Source organism: Hemitrygon akajei, unplaced genomic scaffold (assembly GCF_048418815.1).
Source record: "Hemitrygon akajei unplaced genomic scaffold, sHemAka1.3 Scf000068, whole genome shotgun sequence".
Classification (NCBI taxonomy): Eukaryota; Metazoa; Chordata; class Chondrichthyes; order Myliobatiformes; family Dasyatidae; genus Hemitrygon; species Hemitrygon akajei.
Window position 1 is genome coordinate 4,547,573 of NW_027331954.1, and position 18,804 is coordinate 4,566,376.

An 18,804-nucleotide genomic window follows, 5' to 3' on the forward strand; every position below is an offset into this window, starting at 1 on the left:
GAGGTTCAGAGGGACTGTGAGCAATGTCACCCAGACGTGGTGGTATTGTGATGAGGGGTATTGAGACCAGGAAAACGCTGTCATGGGGCATAGACAGTGGATGTATGCAGTGATTCTGACTGTCCATCCCCATTATCCAGGTGAACATAGAGAAACATTGGCATTGCTGCCTGCGGACGAAGTGTTTCTAAATAGAATAGTATTGTGTGCGTGCTATGGTTAATGTTTATGCTCCAAGTGTGGGTTGTCCCGATTTTTTTAAGTCCTTATTTACTTCTTTACCTAATCTAAATGAATATAATGTAGCGGTGTGCTACGCGCAGCGCTGAAATTACGACACGGAGTCGGTAAACTGCAACCACGGAAGAAGTTTATTTCACAAACACAGTCTTGCTCAAAAGCCTGTCTCCCCCCACTCGAAACTTGGAGAGGCACGTAACTGAAACTCCCTGAGGCTATGTATCTTTGTCTCTGGCTCTGGCTAATTGTCAGCCGGTTCGAGTGTGCTAGTAATTGGGTCGCCACAATAAGTTAATAATGGGTGGTGACTTTAATTGTTGATTAAATCCTTTGATGGACAAATCTATATCTATTCAGACTTTATCTAATAAGTCGGCCACTTGTATTAACTCTTTTTTGACTGATAATGGAATTTTTGATATTTGGAGATTTCGGCATTCTAAGGACAAAAGAGTTTTCATTTTTCTCACATGTTTATCATTCCTACTCGAGAATTGATTATTTTTTTATTGACTCTTGTTTTATTCCATTGGTAATTAGTTGTAATTATGATATTATAGCCATCTCTGACAATGCTCCATTAAATCTTTCTATTAAATTTACAGATACAGCTTCTAGTGCTAGACAATGGTGATTTGATTCTACCTTATTGCAAGATCCTGATTTTATTAAATTTATGAAAGAACAGATCAATTTCTTCTTTTCAACTAATTCCATGAATGATATTTCTTGCGGAACACTTTGGGACACTTTTAAAGCATATATACGTGGACAGATTATCTCCTATTCTGTTGGTCTGAGAAAACGCATTAAGATGGAAACTTTTATTGGTTGATAAAATTAAGGAGATTGACAAGAAATATTCGATTACTCCTAGCAAGGAGCTTTACAAACAAAGGGTTGAACTTCAAATGGAACATAGTTTATTACTTATATCTTCGATTGAAAATCAATTAATGAAAACCAGATCTGATTTTTATATACATAGTGATAAATCAGGTAAACTGTTAGCTAGTCAATTGAAGAATGCTTTGGTTAAACGTCAAATTACTAAGATCCGTCAGCAGAATGGGGATCTGACAGTTAACCGTGATGAGATAAATAAATCATTTCAAGATTTTTATCCCTCCCTGTATCATTCCGAATTCCCTAATGATCGTAATACCATATGTGATTTTCTTGGGAAATTGAATTTTCCAAATTTATCATCAGACGATCTTTCAATATTAGAAACTCCTATTACAGATGCAGAAATTAAAGGGGTTATTTCCTCTATGAATTCTGGGAAAGCACCAGGTCCAGATGTGTATACAGTAGAATTTTAAAAATGTTTTTTCGCTACTCTTTCTCCTTGGTTAAGCGGAGTTTTTGAAGAAGCAATTGGATTGGGCAATCTGCCACAATCATTTTATATAGCTTCCAGTTCTTTAATACTGAAGAAAGATAAAGACCCTACTGACTGTGCATCCTATAGACCAATATCTTTATTGAATGTAGATTCCAAGATCTTTTCCAAGTTACTGGCATCCAGGCTGGAGAAGGTATTACCCCAAATTATTTCGGAAGATCAAACCGGTTTTATTAAAAATCGCTATTCTTTTTTCAATGTTAGGAGATTGTTGAATATTGTTCATACTCCTTCACATAGCACTTCAGAATGTATTATTTCATTAGATGCAGAGAAAGCATTTGATAGAGTTGAATGGTCATAATTATTTTATGTGCTTGAGAAGTTTAATTTTAGTCTGACATTCATTTCCTGGATTAAACTGATATATCATACTCCAGTAGCCTCGGTGCTTACTAACAATTTAAGATCTCCCTTTTTTCGTTTATTTTGGGGTACTAGACAAGGCTGTCCTCTTAGTCCATTATTATTTGATATTGCTTTAGAACCCTTGGCAATTGCTATCAGAGAATCACAGAACATTTTTGGCATTAATCGTGGAACAGATATGCATAAGTTATCATTATATGCAGATGATTTATTATTATTTATTTCTGATCCTGAGAAATCCATTCCTGCAGTTTTATCATTATTGGTTCAATTTAGTGATTTTTCCGGGTATAAATTAAATCTTAATAAGAGTGAATTGTTTCCTTTAAATAGACAGGTTCAAATTTATGGAAATTTACCTTTTAAATTAGTTAATGACTCTTTTATTTACTTAGGGATTAAAATCACAAAAAACTATAAAGACTTATTTAAGGTTAATTTTTTACCCTTAATTGATCAAATTAAATGTTTGTTTACTAATTGGTCACCACTATCTTTATCTCTGATAGGTCGGATTAATGCTATTAAGATGGTTATTTTACCCAAGTTTTTATATATATTTCAAGCGGCACCAATTTTTATTCCGAAATCTTTTTTGATTTCAAAAATTTCCTCATATATATGGCAGAATAAAAATCCTAGGTTAGGAAAAATATATTTACAGAAGGCAAAGAAGGAAGGTGGATTGGCATTGCCTAATTTTAGATTTTATTGTTGGGCAGTTAATATCCGATATTTGATATGTTGCTTAAAGTATTGGGATATATCTTTTAGCCCTCATTGGGTGAACTTGGAAATTAAATCTGTACAAGGATTTGCATTGGGTTCTATTTTAGGGACTTCTCTTCCCTTTGCTCTTTCTAAATTGCCGAAACGAATTGATAACCCGATAGTTAAACACACTTTACGTATATGGTTTCAATTTCAGAAATTTTTTGGGTTGACTCAGTTTGTTTTAAATATTCCTATTGTATCCAATTGCCTTTTTTATCCTTCTATTATAGACCAAGCTTATTCAGCTTGGAAGAGTAAAGGTTTATTACGATTTTCTGATTTATTTTTGGATAATTGTTTAATGTCTTTTGAGCAATTATCTAATAAATATAATTTGCCTAGATTTCATTTTTTTAGATATTTACAGATTAGGAATTTCTTAAATACTGTACTTCCTACTTTTCCAAATTTTGTGTTTTCAGGTATTTTGGAGAATTTGTTAGAACTTGGAGAGTTGGAGAATTTGGAGATTCAAACGAGAGGACATGATTTGAGAGTTAGGGGGCAAAAGTTTAAGGGAAACACGAAGGGGTATTTCTTTACTCAGAGAGTGATAGCTGTGTGGAATGAGCTTCCTGTAGAAGTAGTAGAGGCCAGTTCAGTTGTGTCATTTAAGGTAAAATTGGATAGGTATATGGACAGGAAAGGAGTGGAGGGTTATGGGCTGAGTGCGGGTAGGTGGGACTAGGTGAGATTAAGAGTTCGGCATGGACTAGGAGGGCCGGAATGGCCTGTTTCCGTGCTGTGATTGTTATATGGTTATATGTTATATGGTTATATAAATCCTTTTCAGAAAGGGCTAATATCAAAACTTTACAATATAATTATGAAGATACGTTCAGAGCCCTTTTATAAGACTAAAAATGATTGGGAAAGAGAACTTAACCTTATTATCCCTATTGAGAATTGGGATAAAAGTCTTCAATTAGTTAATACATCATCTATATTTGCTAAACATTCATTAATACAGTTTAAAGTTGTGCACAGGGCTCATATGTCCAAGGATAAATTGGCTCCTTTTTATTCCTATATAAATCCTATTTGTGACAGATGTAATTCTGAGATAGCGTCTTTAACTCATATGTTTTGGTCGTGTCTGCTTTTGAAAAAATATTGGAAAGATATTTTTGATATTATTTCTGCGGTATTGAACATTGATTTACAACCTCATCCTATTACTGCAATTTTTGGTTTACCGATGATGGACTCATTCCATTTTTCCTCTTCCGCTTGTCGAATGATTGCATTTCTTACATTAATGGCTAGAAGATCTATTTTGTTGAATTGGAAATAAATTAATCCTCCTACCATATTTCATTGGTTTTCTCAAACTCTGTTATGTTTAAATTTAGAAAAAAATAGAAGTGTTGTATTTGATACTTCTATCAAATTTGAAAAGATATGGAGACCATTTTTTCAATATTTTCATATGATGTAATATGACCCTGTTCCAAGCCTATTTGTTTTTCCAGTTTTGATTGTATATATGTTGAGAGGATCGGAGTTGGCGACACTGATGATTTTCTATTGTTGTGAGATATTATAAACAGCCCTTTTTTTCTATTTTTTCTTTATCTCTTTTTTCTTTTTTGTTTTTTTTTCTCTATTAGTTATTAGATTATTAGATTAGGTTTTTTTTCATAACATTTTTTCTTTTTTCTTTTTTTAAAAAAAATATATATTATGATATACCTAGGTTTGACTTGTTTATTTGTATATTGTATTGTTCATGATTTGCGAATAGTCATTTATACTGTAATCATTGCTTATGTATTCTCTCATGTTTAGTTGTAAAGTGTATGTTTGTAATCCCATTATCTATGTATCATTTTATTTTGTTGACATTAATAACTAATAAAAAGACTGGGGGAAAAAAAAGAATGGTATTGTGTACTAGAATGGGCATGGTGGCCCGAAGGGGAGCTTGATCAACAACCTGTGAATCACCCTATACCTATGGCAAATATAGGGTAATGGCCAGCACAGCACAACTGTGTGTGCTTAACACTGCTCTACCTTCTCTAAGCCCATGACTATGTGGCTAGGGACATCTCAAATATCAACTAAAAACTGCTGTGAATGTAATCATTGTTGGCAGAATTTAGGTCTGTGAGGAAAGGGCGTACAAAAGCAAGATATACGAGTCAGTTGAGTGGTCCCACAACAACAACCTTGGACTCAATTTCAGCATGACCAAAGAGCTGATTGTGAAGTTCAGGAAGGGCTAAAAAGAGGGAGCAAAGTCAAACAGCATCGAGAGGTCAGGAGTGGAAAGAGCGAGCAATTTAAAGTTCCTGGGTGCCAATATCTCTGACGCCCTAACATGGACACAAAATATTGTATAGGTATAAAGAATGCAATTCAGGGACTTTATTACATTCCGAGTTTGAGGAGATTTGGGTTGTCAACTAAAATACTTGCTAACAACCACTGGACACTGTGGGGAGAAACTCACCTTTGTCAGGCTTCACACGTATAGCGTGATACAACTGTGGTACCGCGAAGTCCATGAGGTTGGGATGGCTTGCTCGCCCACCCACACCCCGGTTTGTGTGAATGCTGTGTGATGTTCTACCCCGGCAATCGCCCTTTGGCAACACATAACATTTCTCACACTGAATACAAATTATAAAGAAGTATATTTACGAATGTTAACTTAAGCACCTAGTTACCAAAGGAAGGGCTGGAAAAAAATGACCTATTATACTTAAGCAGTCACCTGTGCACAGTGGAGATCAAATCATCCAGAAACATTTGTTTCCGCTTGAAACCACGACAAACAAAAGGGCTCTACTTCCAGAGTATTGGTCCTTCCTCCTGAAGACATTCATTTGCATAAAGCACCTTGTGCAAGAGGGACGGCATCTTCATCCATCTTCCCTCCTGCATTCTCCCAGCTCCCACCAACAAAGAGCTGCCGTCACAGCATTCTGTAGAAGCTTTTGTCAATTCTCCCATCCTGACTGGATGACACTACATTCTGAAGTTGTACAGTAAATCCCCTTATCTCAGATCAAACCCTACAAGCTTATAATAAAACAGACTTCTCTCACAAAATTGATAAACTGAAATGCCTACAGCATAGCAGACAGAATGTTAATCAGGGTGTTACACTTACATGACTTTATTTCTTAGGACAAGATTTTGATGATTGATAATTGCCACTTAATTGTACCTGTGTAAATTGTCAGATTGAGTTAACCTGCAGCAGTATCCGGCGATGTGCTGTACGGTGGGGGCGGGGGGTGATTGATAAGTTCCTGGCCTGATGTAGAAAGAGTCAATTTTAGAGAACCGAACACATTTAATTTTCAACATAGTCCCGTCCTACATTTACACACTTTGCCCAGCGGCCGTGGAGCATACGGATCTTGCACATCTGCAGGGGTGATTGATAGGTTTGTCGCCTAAGAAACATAGAACAATACAGCAGAATACAGGCCTTTCGGCCCACAATGCTGTGCCGACCCATAAACCCTGACTCCCATATAAACCACCCCACACACAAATACACACACACACATATTAAATTCCTCCATGTACCTGTCTAGTAGTCTCTTAAATTTCACTAGGGTATCTGCCTCCGCCATTGACTCAGGCAGTGCATTCCACGCACCAACCACTCTCTGTGTAAAAAGCCTTAATCTAATATCCCCCTTGAACTTTTCACCCCTTACCTGAATGCCATGTCCTCTTGAATTGAGTGGTGCCCTGGGGAAGAGGCACTGGCTGTCCACTCTATTTATTCCTCTTAATATCTTGTGTACCTCTATCATGTCTCCTCTCATCCTCCATCTCTCCAGAGAGTAAAGCCCAGTCTCCCCTAATCTCTGATCATAATTACCCCACGACTCTTAAACTTTATCCCTCAACTTATGAAAGCTAACACTGCATAAGCTTTCTTAACTACCCTATCTACCTGTGAGACAGCTTTCAGGGATCTGTGGACATGCACTCCAGATACCTCTGCTCCTCCAAACTCCCAGGAATCCTGCCCTTTCTTTTGTACTCTGCCTTGGAGTTTGGCTTTGCGAAGTGTACCACCACACACTTCTCTGGTTTGAACTCCATCTGCCACTTCTCAGACCACTTCTGCATCCTATCAATGTCTCTCTGCAATCTTCGACAATCCTCAGCACTATCCACAACACCACCATCCTTTGTGCATCTGAAACTTGTCAACCCACCCTTCTGCCCCAACATCCAGGTTGTTAATAAAAATCATTGTGGAACAACACTAGTCACAATCCTCCAATCCGACTCTCTCCACCACGACTCTCTGCTTTCTGTAGGCAAGCCAATTCTGAAACCTGGTCAAACTTCACTGGATACCATACCTTCTGACTCTCTGAATAAGCCTACCGTGTGGTACCTTGTCAAATGCCTTACTAAAATCCATGTAGATAATATCCACTGCATTACCCTCATCTATATGCCTGGTCACCTACTCAAAGAACTCTATCAGGCTTGTTAGACTCGATCTCCCCTTCACAAAGCCATGCTGACTGTCCCTGATCAGACCATGAATCTCTAAATGCCCATAGACTCTATCTCTAAGAAGCTTTACGAACAGCTTTCCCACCACAGGCATAAGGCTCACTGGTCTATAATTACCTGGACTAATTCTATGAACTTTTTTGAACATGGGGACAACATTCACCCCTCCCCCCAATCTTCCGGTACCATTCTAGTGGACAACGAGGACACAAATATCCAGGCTCATCAATCTCTTCTCTCGCCTCATGGAGCAGCCTGGGGAATAAACCTCCAGACCTCGGGGACTTATCTGTCCTTCTTTTTTAACAAATCCAACAGCTCTTCTCCCTTAATATTAACATGCTCCAGAACATCATCCTCACTAATATTGTCCTCACCATCATTAAGTTTCCTCTCATTGGTGAATACCGAAGAGAAGTATTCATTGAGCACCTCACTCATTTCCACAGCCTCCAGGAACATCTTCCCAACTTTATCTCTATTCCGTCCTATCTTCACTCCTGTAAACCTTTTCTTCTTTGGATAATTGAAGAATGCCTTGCGGTTTTCCTCTAGACTACTCACCAAGGCCTTTTCATACACCGTTCTTGCTCTCCTCAGCCCCTTCTTAAGCTCCTTTCTTGCTACCATATATTCCTCAATAGACTCATCTGATCCTCGCTTCCTGAACCTCACATATGCTGCCATCTCCCAACTGACTAGATTTTCCACCTCTCTTGTTAATCGTGGTTCCTTCACTCTACAATTCTTTAACTTCTTCACCAGGACAAATTAATCCCTAACATCCTGCAAGAGCTCCCTAACCATCGACCACATATCCATAGTACATTTCCCTGCAAAAACATCATCCCAATTCACACCTGCAAGTTCTAGCCTTATAGAGATAATTTGTCCTTCCCCAATTAAAAATTTTCCTGTCCTGTCTGATTCTATCCTTTTCCATGATAATGTTAATGGCCAGGGAGCAGTGGTCAGTGTCTCCCAGATGCTCATCCACTGAAAGATCTGTGACCTGTCCCGGTTCGTTTCCTAATACTAGATCTAGTATGGCATTCCCTCTAGTCGGCCTGTCAACATACTGTGACAGAAACCCGTTCTGGACACACTCAATAAAATCTGCCCCTTCTAAACCCCAATGCATTCTTCAATTATGTGATGTCAGGACCGACTAGAGATAAAAGTGGGAAGATGTGCCTGGAAGCTGTGGAAGTGAGCAAGATCCTCAATGAATACTTCTCTTCGGTTTTCACCAATGAGAGGGAATTTGATGACGGTGAGGACAATATGAGTGAGGTTGATGTTCTGGAGCATGTTGATATCAAGGGAGAAGAGGTGTTGGAGTTGTTAAAATGCATTAGGATGGAGAAGTCCCCGGGGCCTGACGGAATATTCCCCAGGCTGCTCCACGTGGTGAGGGAAGAGATTGCTGAGCCTCTGGCTAGGATTCTTATGTCCTCGTTATCCCCTTGTTCAAAAAAGTTAGTAGAGATAGTCTGGGTAATTATAGACCAGTGAGTCTTATGTATGTAAAAGATTTTTAGAATCTAAGGGCATTTAAAGAATCATGTTCTGCTCAGAGACAGTCAGCATGGCTTTGTGAAGGGCAGATCGTGTCTAACAAGCCTGATAGAGTTCTTTGAGGAGGTGACCAGGCACATAGATGAGGGTAGTGCAGTGGATGTGATTTACATTGTTTTAATGAGGCATTTGACAAGATACCACATGGTAGCTTATTCCAAAAGTCAGAAGGCATGGGATCCAGGGAAGTTTGGCCAGGTGCATTCAGAATTGGCTTGCCTGCAGATAGCAGAGTGTTGTGGTGGATGGAATACATTCAGATTGGCTGGTTGTGACTAGTAGTGTCCCACAAGGATCGATTCTGGGACCTCTACCTTCGTGATTTTTGTTACCGACCTGGATATATGGGTAGAAGGTTGGGTTGGCAAGTTTGCAGACGAAACAAAGGTTGGTGGTGTCGTGGATAGTATTGAGGATTGTCGATGATTGCAGAGACACATTAATAGGATGCAGAAGTGGGCTGAGAAGTGGCAGATGGAGTTCCATCCAGAGAAGTCTGAGGTGGTACACCTTGGAAAGACAAACTCCAAAGCAGAGTACAAAGTAAATGGTAGGATACAGGGGAGTGTGGAGGAGCAGAGGGATCTGGGGCTACATGTCCACAGATCCCTGAAAGTTGACTCACAGGTAGATTGGGTACTTAAGAAAGTGTATGGAGTGTTAGCCTTCATAAGTCGAGGGATAGAGCTTAAGAGTTGTGGGGTAGTGATGCAGCTGTATAAAACTCTAGTTAGACCACAGTTGGAGTATTGTGTCCAGTTCTGGTCTCCGCACTATAGGAAAGAAGTGGAAGCATTGGAAAGGGTACAGGTATGATTTACCAGAATGCTGTCTGGTTTAGAGGGTATTCATTATGATCACAGATTAAGGGAGCTAGGGCTTTACTCTTTGAAGAGAAGGAGCATGAGAGGAGACATGATAAAGATATACAAGATATTAAGCAGAATAGATAGAGTGGACAGCCAGCGCCTCTTCCCCAGGGCACCACTGCACAATACAAGAGGACATGGTTTTAAGGTAAGGGGAGGAAAGTTCAAGGGGGATATTAGAGGAAGATGTTTCACTCAGAGAGTGGTTGTTGCATGGAATGCACAGCCTGAGTCAGTGGTGGAGGCAGATACACGAGTGAAATTTAAGAGACTACTAGACAGGTATATTGAGGAATTTAAGGTGGAGGGTTATATGGAGGTAGGGTTTAAGGGTCGGCACAGCATTGTGGGCCGATTGTCCTGTACTGTGCTGTATTGTTCTATGTACCATGTACTTTCCCACCTTCCCCTCTGAGCTGAGGGACCAGTTTCGGTGTCGGAAACGCAAGCGTCCCCAGCAACAGTATCCAAGACGGTATACTTATTATTGAAGTTAGTGTTAGGGGTTTGGAAAGGGGTCCAGAAGAGACCGTATGAACTGGGCTATTTTGAAAAAAGAGAGAGAGAGCGAGAGAGAGAGAGAGAGAGAGAGAGAGAGAGAGAGAGAGAGAGAGAGAGAGAGAGAGAGAGAGAGAGAGAGAGAGATAGAGAGAGATAGAGAGAGATAGAGAGAGAGATAAAGAGAGAGATAGAGAGAGATAGAGAGAGATAGAGAGAGATAGAGAGATAGGGAGAGAGAGAGAGAGAGAGAGAGAGAGAGAGAGAGAGAGAGAGAGAGAGAGAGAGAGAGAGATTGCCCGAAAGAATGATGATGTTAAGGTTCCTCTGCTGATGGTTCACCTTCCACCTTTCAACCGTACTTGCCAGCTTGTACGGTTTCTGCAGAAAGTGATGGGAGGAGCAGGTTGATGGACAGCTGATGTCCAGCATGTGGAAATAAAAAGCAGATCCGCTGGGCCACAGACAGACACACCACGAGACAGACACTCTGTCGGACACTGAATGAGCTTTGTGCACCCACGTGAAGGTGGAGTTTTGGAGGATCATTTCTGGGAAATCGATCAGTGGCTCACAGTGTGAAAAGGTGCGACTGGTGGGGAATTATTTTTGTGTACACCCTTGCCTGTGTGATAATTCCACCACTGAAGAATGGTCGTACGTATCATGGTCATAGTTGGTAACCGCAACAGGACTTCGGAAGACAACGGGAAGATCGACGGCATCACCTCTCACCCCTCCCTCTCTCTCTCTCTCTCTCTCTCTCTCTCTCTCTCTCTCTCTGTCTCTTTCTCCCTCCCTCCAACGTTACTGAACTAAATATGAACTTTCTTCATCATCGTAAGATTGTATCCAATTACCCTTGGGTTTGAAAGAGCCTAGTTTTGTTCCTATTTCCACACATACATATATATCTATATCATTGCTAACCTGTTTGATATATTTGCATTTATATTACTGTATTGCGTAATTTACTAGTAAACATTATTCGTTTATCGCGATACCACACTCCAGTGTGTTTTTCATATCTGCTGGTTCTTTACCCCGTCCCTGTGGACGCGTCCAAAATTGGGGCGGATGTCCGGGGCTTTGAACAAAATTGTGTGGGGGATTGTTTGAATTGAATGGGGTACATTCCCTTATTTTGATTTGGTTGTGTGGAAAAACAGCAGAAATGGAGTTTGAGGTTACTATGTTTATGGTGATGCTTTGGATGAGGCTAAGAGGGATGTAGTGATGGGAATTGCTCGTAAGGTAAAGATTAAAGTGACCGCTCGCACGAGGAGGGCTCAGGTACAGCTGTTAAAAGCACAACATAATGTAGCCGAGGGGATATTCGAAGAGGAGGCATTGGAGATGTTTTTTGAGGGTAAAGCACTTACTGAGGCTAAGGTTCAGCTTCAAGCAGATAAAATGAAGTAAGAACATGAGTTCTGAGTGAAAAAAACAGAAACTGGTGGCTGAGGAAGCAGAAAGGCAGAGAGAGGAGCAAAATAAAAATCTGGAAATTGTGACTTTAAAGGAGAGAGCTCTCACAGAAGAGGAGGTTCAGAGAGAGTCAGTAGTAATTTATCTTAGAGATGGGGTGTTGATGAGGAAGTGGAGACCACCTACTGTGCTTGCAGATGAGGACTGGGCTATTGAACATCAAGTGGTGGTCCCGGAAGTTTACAGGGTTGAAATTTTAAATGTGGCTCATAGTCTGTCTTTAGGTGGACACTTTGAAGTGGAAAAGCCAATAAGTGAAATTGTTGAAGGAATTCTACTGGCCTAATTTAAGGAAGAAGGTTGTGAACTTGTCCAGGACTTGCCATATCTTTCACGGTGCAGGAAAACCTAATCAGGTGATCCCAAAAGCACCATTTAGGCCGATACCTGTTTTTGGTGAACCATTTTCCAGGGTCATAATGGATTGAACGGGTCTATTGCCAAAGACTGCAGCTGGCTACGAGTATGTGTTAACCATGATGTGTGCTGTGTCTAGGTTCCATGGAATGGTGCCCCTCTGGAACATCAAGGTAAAAACACTTATCAAATTCTCCACACTGGTAGATCTAACTAAAGAGATTCAATCTGACCAGGGTAGTAACTTTACATCGAGAACATTCCAGGGGATAGTTAAAGAGTTGAGAGTTAAGCATATTGTGTCACCTTTGACCTTACTCAGAGAGCAATGGTCAAGTCAGAATGTAAATGTGATCAGGTGTTATCATGACTCCGACCTCGCACTAGTGAGTACTGTCATGACAACGGAGGAGTTTGTCGTGACTAGTACTGGAGGACAAAATCATTTTACTGAACTCCCTGTAGTTTTCACAAGACTCAGAAAGTCTGATGTTTTTTGAAAAATATTGTGGGAAAATTCAACATTTGCAGTCAAAGCAGCAAAAAAATTGAAGATTTTAAATAGCCGGCATAAAGGTTTATTCCCTGATATTCTCAGACTGTGCACGACAGCACAGTCAAGTCAGCCCAGCCCATTAAAAAGCATCCCAACAGAATGAACTTGGAGAAAAGCAAGCAGGTGGAAAAAGAAATTGAGTACATGCTTGCACCCGGTATCAATTGGCGATCTACCTCAGACTGGGCAGCGTCTTGTGTTCTTGTGCCAAAATCGGACGGTAAAGTGATATCCTGTACTGACTACAGGAAAGTCAATGCCATCACAAACACAGATGCTGATCCTATCCCGAGAGTAGATGATTGCATTGATAAAGTGGTGTCGGCTAAGTACCTTACAAAAATTGACTTGCTGAAAGGATATTGGTGATTTCCTTTGACTGAAAGGGCTAGAGAAATCACAGCGTTTGTCACACCATCAGGGCTATATGAATATAATGTTTAACCTTTTGGAATGAAAAATGCTCCAGGAACATTTAAAAGGATGATTGACTCGGTAATTAGAGGTTTAGAAAACACAGGGGCTTATATCAATGATTTAGTGGTCCGGAGTGACACGTGGGAAGAGCACACTATGGCTGTGGGGAAATTGTTTGAGCAACTGTAAACTATATTGTGTTATCATCCCATATTCAGAGCACCTGACTTTTCCAAACCATTCTCCATAGCAACAGATGCTAGTGACAAGGCTGCTGGAGCCGTATTATTGCAGAAATGTGCGGATGACATTGAACACCCAGTGACTTATTTCTCCAAGAAATTTAATGTACACCAGAAAAAAACTATTCCACTATGGAAAAAGAGTTACTGCCACTTATTCTGTCTTTGCAACATTTCAAAGTTTATATTTGTCCTGCCCACAAGCCACAGATAGCTTACACAGATCATAATCCCTTAGTGTTTCTGGCTAATATGAAAAATAAGAACAGAATGTTGTTGAATTGGAGTCTGATATTGCAAGAATATGACCTCGAAATTAGACATGTCAAAGGTACTGACAACATCATAGCCAATTATTTATCTAGATGTTAAGTTTGAAACTGTACCCGCTTTACTCTGTTATCTGATGATTACTCATGTATTGTTATAAACTCTGTAATTCACATTTAACCTGAAATTTTTCCCCCCATAAAAATTTCTTAAAAGGAGGGGGTGTTGGGGATCACCCTAGGGGTCCAGAACAGACACTATAAACGGTGCTGCTTTTAAGAGTGAGAGGAAGAGGCTTCCAGAGCAATGAGAGAGAGAGCGAAACTGCTCGAAAGACTGATGTTATGGTTCCTCTGCTGATTGTTCACCTTTCACAAGGTTACTTGATTGCTTGTATGGTTTCTGCAAAAAGCGGTGGGAGGAGCAGGTTGATGGCCAACTGGTGTCCAGCATGTGGAGATAAAGAGCAGATCCACTGTTACACAGAGAGATACACCAGGAGACACACACAGTGTCAGACACTGAACGATAATTGTGCACCCACGTGAAGTTGGGGTTTTGGAGGATCAATTGGGGGAAATCGATCAGGGGCTCACAGTGTGAAAAGGTGCAAATGGTGGGGAATTATTTGAATTATTTGTGTGCCCACCCTTGCCTAGGTGATAACGGTCGTATGTATCATGGTCATAGTCAGTGATCACAACAGGACTTCGGAAGACAACGGGAAGATCGACGACATCACCTCTCTCTCTCTCAAACATTACTCAACTAAATACCATGAACTGAACTGAACTCTCTTCATCATCTTAAGACTGTATCCAATTACCCCTAGGTTTGAAAGAGCCTAGTTTTGTTCCTATTTCCACACATACATATATATCTATATCTGTATCATTGCTAACTTGTTTGATATATTTGCATTTATATTACTGTATTGAGTAATTTACCAATAAACATTATTAGTTTATAGCAATACCAGACCCCAAAGTGTTTTCCATTTCTGCTGGTTCTTTAACCCGGTCACTGGGTACGTGACAATAGAAAGAGATGGGTTATTTACTTCAATCATTCTGCACTACCACTCAAAGAGTTGTACTGCATGTGCATGTAAAGACAGCTGTATAACTGATCTCCTTCTACCTTAGGCCACAAACTAGTCTCCTTCTCCTTGTTCACAGGTTACGGGGGGAAGGCCGTGGAGTCGGGGCTGAGGCAGAAGGGGGAAAGATCAGCCAGGATTGAATTCCGGAGCAGAGTTGATGGGGCCAGATGGCCAAATTCTGCTGCTGTGTCTTATGGGCTTATAGATAGGTGTGTGGATCTGAGACTGTGAAGGGCTATGGTCCAGATTCTCTCTCCACCGCTAACGTAATGTTCTCTCTGTAGAAGCAGTGTTTGAGTTATGGGGAAAAATAACAGGTGCTTTGGAATGTGAGGTGGCTCCTTTGTTTGGAGGGAGGTGAAGAGGGAAGACGCTGGAGAGAAGCGGTGGTAGGACTGGACACATTGGGGAAATTGTAATTAGATGGAGACAGGCACCGAGATCGATGGAGGGTCGATGAACTGAGCTCCAACTTGTGCACATTGACTGTTTAATTATAAGGGGACCTTTGTTTTTTTAATCTTTCTTATCTTTACTAATCTTTCAGCTAATATTCACAAATATCTTTAATCGTATTCAGTGTGCTGTCTGTTATTTCTGGGCATTGAGCTGTAACAGGGTAGCAAATTACACAGCATTCACACAAACCGGGTCTGGGGTGGGTGCGCCGCATCAGTCTCGCGAGTTTGGCGGGACCAGAGTGTGTCTTTCCTGAACTTACGCAGCCCAGGAAAGCAGCCGGGACCTAGGCACATGGTCGAGTGATTTTTCAAATAAAATAAATTTCCAAGACATCGGTGGACTGATTACCATTAGGTCCCTGGGGTTTATCAGCTCTGAAGAGTCGAGTTCTGTAGTATTAATCTCACAGTTGTAAATTTTATCATCTCTTTCTCGCTTATTTAGATTTCTAATGCTTTTGGAATCTATTTCCTTATGACACCTGTTGTGTCATTCGTGGTGTGGATTATCAGCGGGCTAGTATCTACCCTCCTGTTTTCCAAAGGAATACATGTTTTAAATTTGAGCAAAAAGTTACGAAGGCGAACAGACATAAGAAAATGAGTCTGATTAAAGTTTTCAGGTCGAATTGCTAACTGTTTACGAATTTCCATAGGTGATGCCCGGCCTCCAGAGTTCCTACTGCAATTTGTGCTTGCTGCATGCGGATTTCCAGCATCTGCAGATTTTCTCGCGTTTCTGATAAGAAATGAATCTTTCCTTTAATGGATGCGACCAAAGGGGTTCACCAAAACACTAAATTGACGGGTATATTGTTTCACATACAAAATGCTGGAGGAACTCAGCAGGCCAGCCAGCAACTGTGGGAAAAAATACAGTCGACAGATCGAGCGAGACCCTTCGGAGAGAAAAAAAACTGAGGAGTAGATTTATAAATTGGAGCGGTGTGAGGAAGGAGAGAAAATCCAGATGATAGGTGAATCCTGAAGGGGGAGGGATGAAGTACAGATGCTGGGAGGTTGATTGATGAAAGAGACAGAGGGCCACGGGAAAAAGGGGGAGGGGCAGATTTTCTCTTGTTTGTAAATTTAATTGTTTCTAAAGCTTTTCGTGGTTTGCACGCGGTCATTCAAAGACAACAAACAACTTGTGTTCCTACTCTCTCACAGGGATGATTTTAAAACCTCCCCGACACACCACAATGCAGCTTCGATCTTGGATAAACCAATGGGAAATCCTAACCGTGCCAATGATTTCAAAACAAAAACAGCGGCCGAACACATAATATCGCCGGCAGAAGAGAGCCGGTGACTCCTGGATCCCTGACTCCAAAACAAAGACACTTTAACAAAAGTGCTGCGTGAATGAATACCGTGAAACAAACATCAGAAGCGGCAGTATTCTCGCCGAGATCCCACTTCAAATTTCTATCACTTGTTCGATATATTTTCCGAATCGATTCATGCAGCCAAACAGCTGAGGGGCCTTTGGCTGACTTGGGCGGTGCAGGCTGTTATCCTGTGGGGCTCAGACCTCAGAATCTCTGTGCAAGCAGCTGCCTGCCCGCAGGGCGAATTCCAACTCACACATTCCTCAGGAGAGGGAGCGGCCTCTCTGCTGAAATCGGAGCAGCCGGCTCGGTAGCTTGCTGTCAATCAATACTGAAGGAACTTGGTTTAATATATTGTTTAACCATTCCTTCTCCACGGAATGGCAGCAAAATCGATAGAGATAATATTTATGTGATATCGAATCTGAGAGTGAATTAGTACCGTTAGAGTTGCTGCCCGAAATGCTGAGGGTTTATAATCTTTTTTTTCTTTTTTTTCGTGGTCGGTGCACTGCCCTGATTCCTCCAGGTTGTTACAGCCAAGGGTGTTAATGGGAACAAGGTCCCTCTGCCTATTAAATGCTCCCAATGGCGTTCACCTAAATAGCCTCTGACAACCAAGTCCGGCTCCTGGCCTGCACGTGTCGCTTAGCTACTGACCCCGACGGAACAGTTTCTACTGACAGGAGACGGGGCAAGAGTCTTAATAATTGCCGTTTCGGACAGATGTGGCTCGTCAGCCGCGGTTGACAGTTCGATTGGAAGGAATACTCTGATCTCAAACCTCCGCTACCTTATGGCTGGATCTACTCATGAGAAAGGATTCGATAGTAAACACAGAGGGAAAATTTAGGGAGGGAGCTGCAGTTCCTAAATGGATTTCAACCCTGACTGGCAACTCCTGAGACGCTGCCGGTGCCAAACTGTATGGATCTCTGCCGATCCTTGCTGCTCATTATGCGCGTGGAGCGGGGCAGCCTGCTACATGGGCAACAGCTTGCTCTCCGTATCGTACTGACCTGGTTTGCGTATCTAGACAGCTAGGGCACAACATCGATGCTCAAATCTGGCCGACAGAGGCCCTCACCTCACACTGCCCTACGAAAGGGACCCAAATAGTCGAGTGTCAGATTGTGCCCCGTGACCCTTGACTGACCCCACACCGCGTCTGTGGGAGAGGGATGCAGCAGGACTGGTAGAAACACTGACATCCTCGGCCTGGGGAAGAGGTGGACACCGCAGCCATGGTGCCACCCACCTGACACAGCTGTCGGGTCTGGCTTTGGTGGCGGTGCAGAGGAGCTTCACCGGGTTGATTCCTGAGATGGGGGGGGGGGGTGATTAGACTACGGGGAACTATTGATTCACCTGGGACTGTACTCGCTGGAATTCAGAAGATTGAGAAGAGATCTGATAGGTACATATAAAAATATAACAGGGATGGAAAAATAGAGGCAGGAAAGTTTTTTTCCCAGTGGTAGGAAAGACTAGAACGAGGATGCATAGTCTCAAGATTCGGGGAGTAGATTTAGGATGGAGATCTTCTTTCCCAGAGAGTGGAGAATTCTCCGCCCGATAAAGCAGTTGAGCATACCTCAGTAAATATACTTAAGACAAGGTTGGATAGGTTTTTAAATACTAGGGGAATTCAGGGTGATGGGGAGAAGGCAGGCAGGTGGAGATGAGTTCATGGTCAGATCAGCCATGACCTTACTGAATGGCAGAGCCGGCTCGACGGGGCAGATGGCCGACTTCTGCTCCTATTACCTGTGTTGTTACTTCTTATCTTCGACCGGAGCGGGTCGGACCGTGGGCTGAGGAGGAGGAGAACAACGAACAGGGGAATCCCTGAGGGGCACAAGGTGAAACACTTGCAGAAATATAAAAAGCTGTGTTAACCTTACCTCATGTCCGCATTTATCTTCTCAGTTGATTTCTGGGCCGATCTCACAAGTTCTCTCCTTATTATTCAATCCCAGCTGTCCCCGACCTGGCGCCCACGGATAATGGTAAGGGTCCATCGCATCTAATCGGTCGGGAAAGCTTGCTCGACCCCCAAACGTGGGACGGACGTCCTCTCGTTAAAGTCTGCAAGTCCCAGGCTGTGAATTCGAGCCGCCCACGCTCTGCGAGATACGAAGCTCCGCCCAGCAGGTCCCGTCCTGCCCGGGGCAAGACGAGTTTCACCTTAAACGTCCCAGCACAGAGTCACCTGCTCATTCGGAATCAAATCAAAGCCCTTCCCCAGCTCCCTCCCACTTCAACTGTGAACAAGATATGTCAAGCCCTTTGCTAAATAATTGCAGGGAATTCAGCAAAAACTAATCTGTAAATCAATTTCCTTGTT

The 18,804-nt window shown here is 41.8% G+C and overlaps 1 protein-coding gene across 3 annotated transcripts in view; it reads right to left on the minus strand.

The window, feature by feature from the left end:
- LOC140722043 (uncharacterized) overlaps window positions 1-18,534 on the minus strand; it is a 69,941-nt gene extending 51,407 nt beyond the window's left edge. For 2 of the 3 annotated variants that reach the window (XM_073036855.1, XM_073036854.1), the window contains exon 1: window positions 18,362-18,534. In XM_073036855.1, coding sequence (XP_072892956.1) covers window positions 18,362-18,366 — 5 coding nt within the window. In that variant the 5' untranslated portion in view covers window positions 18,367-18,534. Of the gene's footprint in view, window positions 1-5,966; window positions 6,057-18,361 lie in introns of all 3 variants that reach the window. The other variant, XM_073036853.1, reaches the window with a different exon arrangement.
- Window positions 18,535-18,804: the final 270 nt, after the last annotated feature.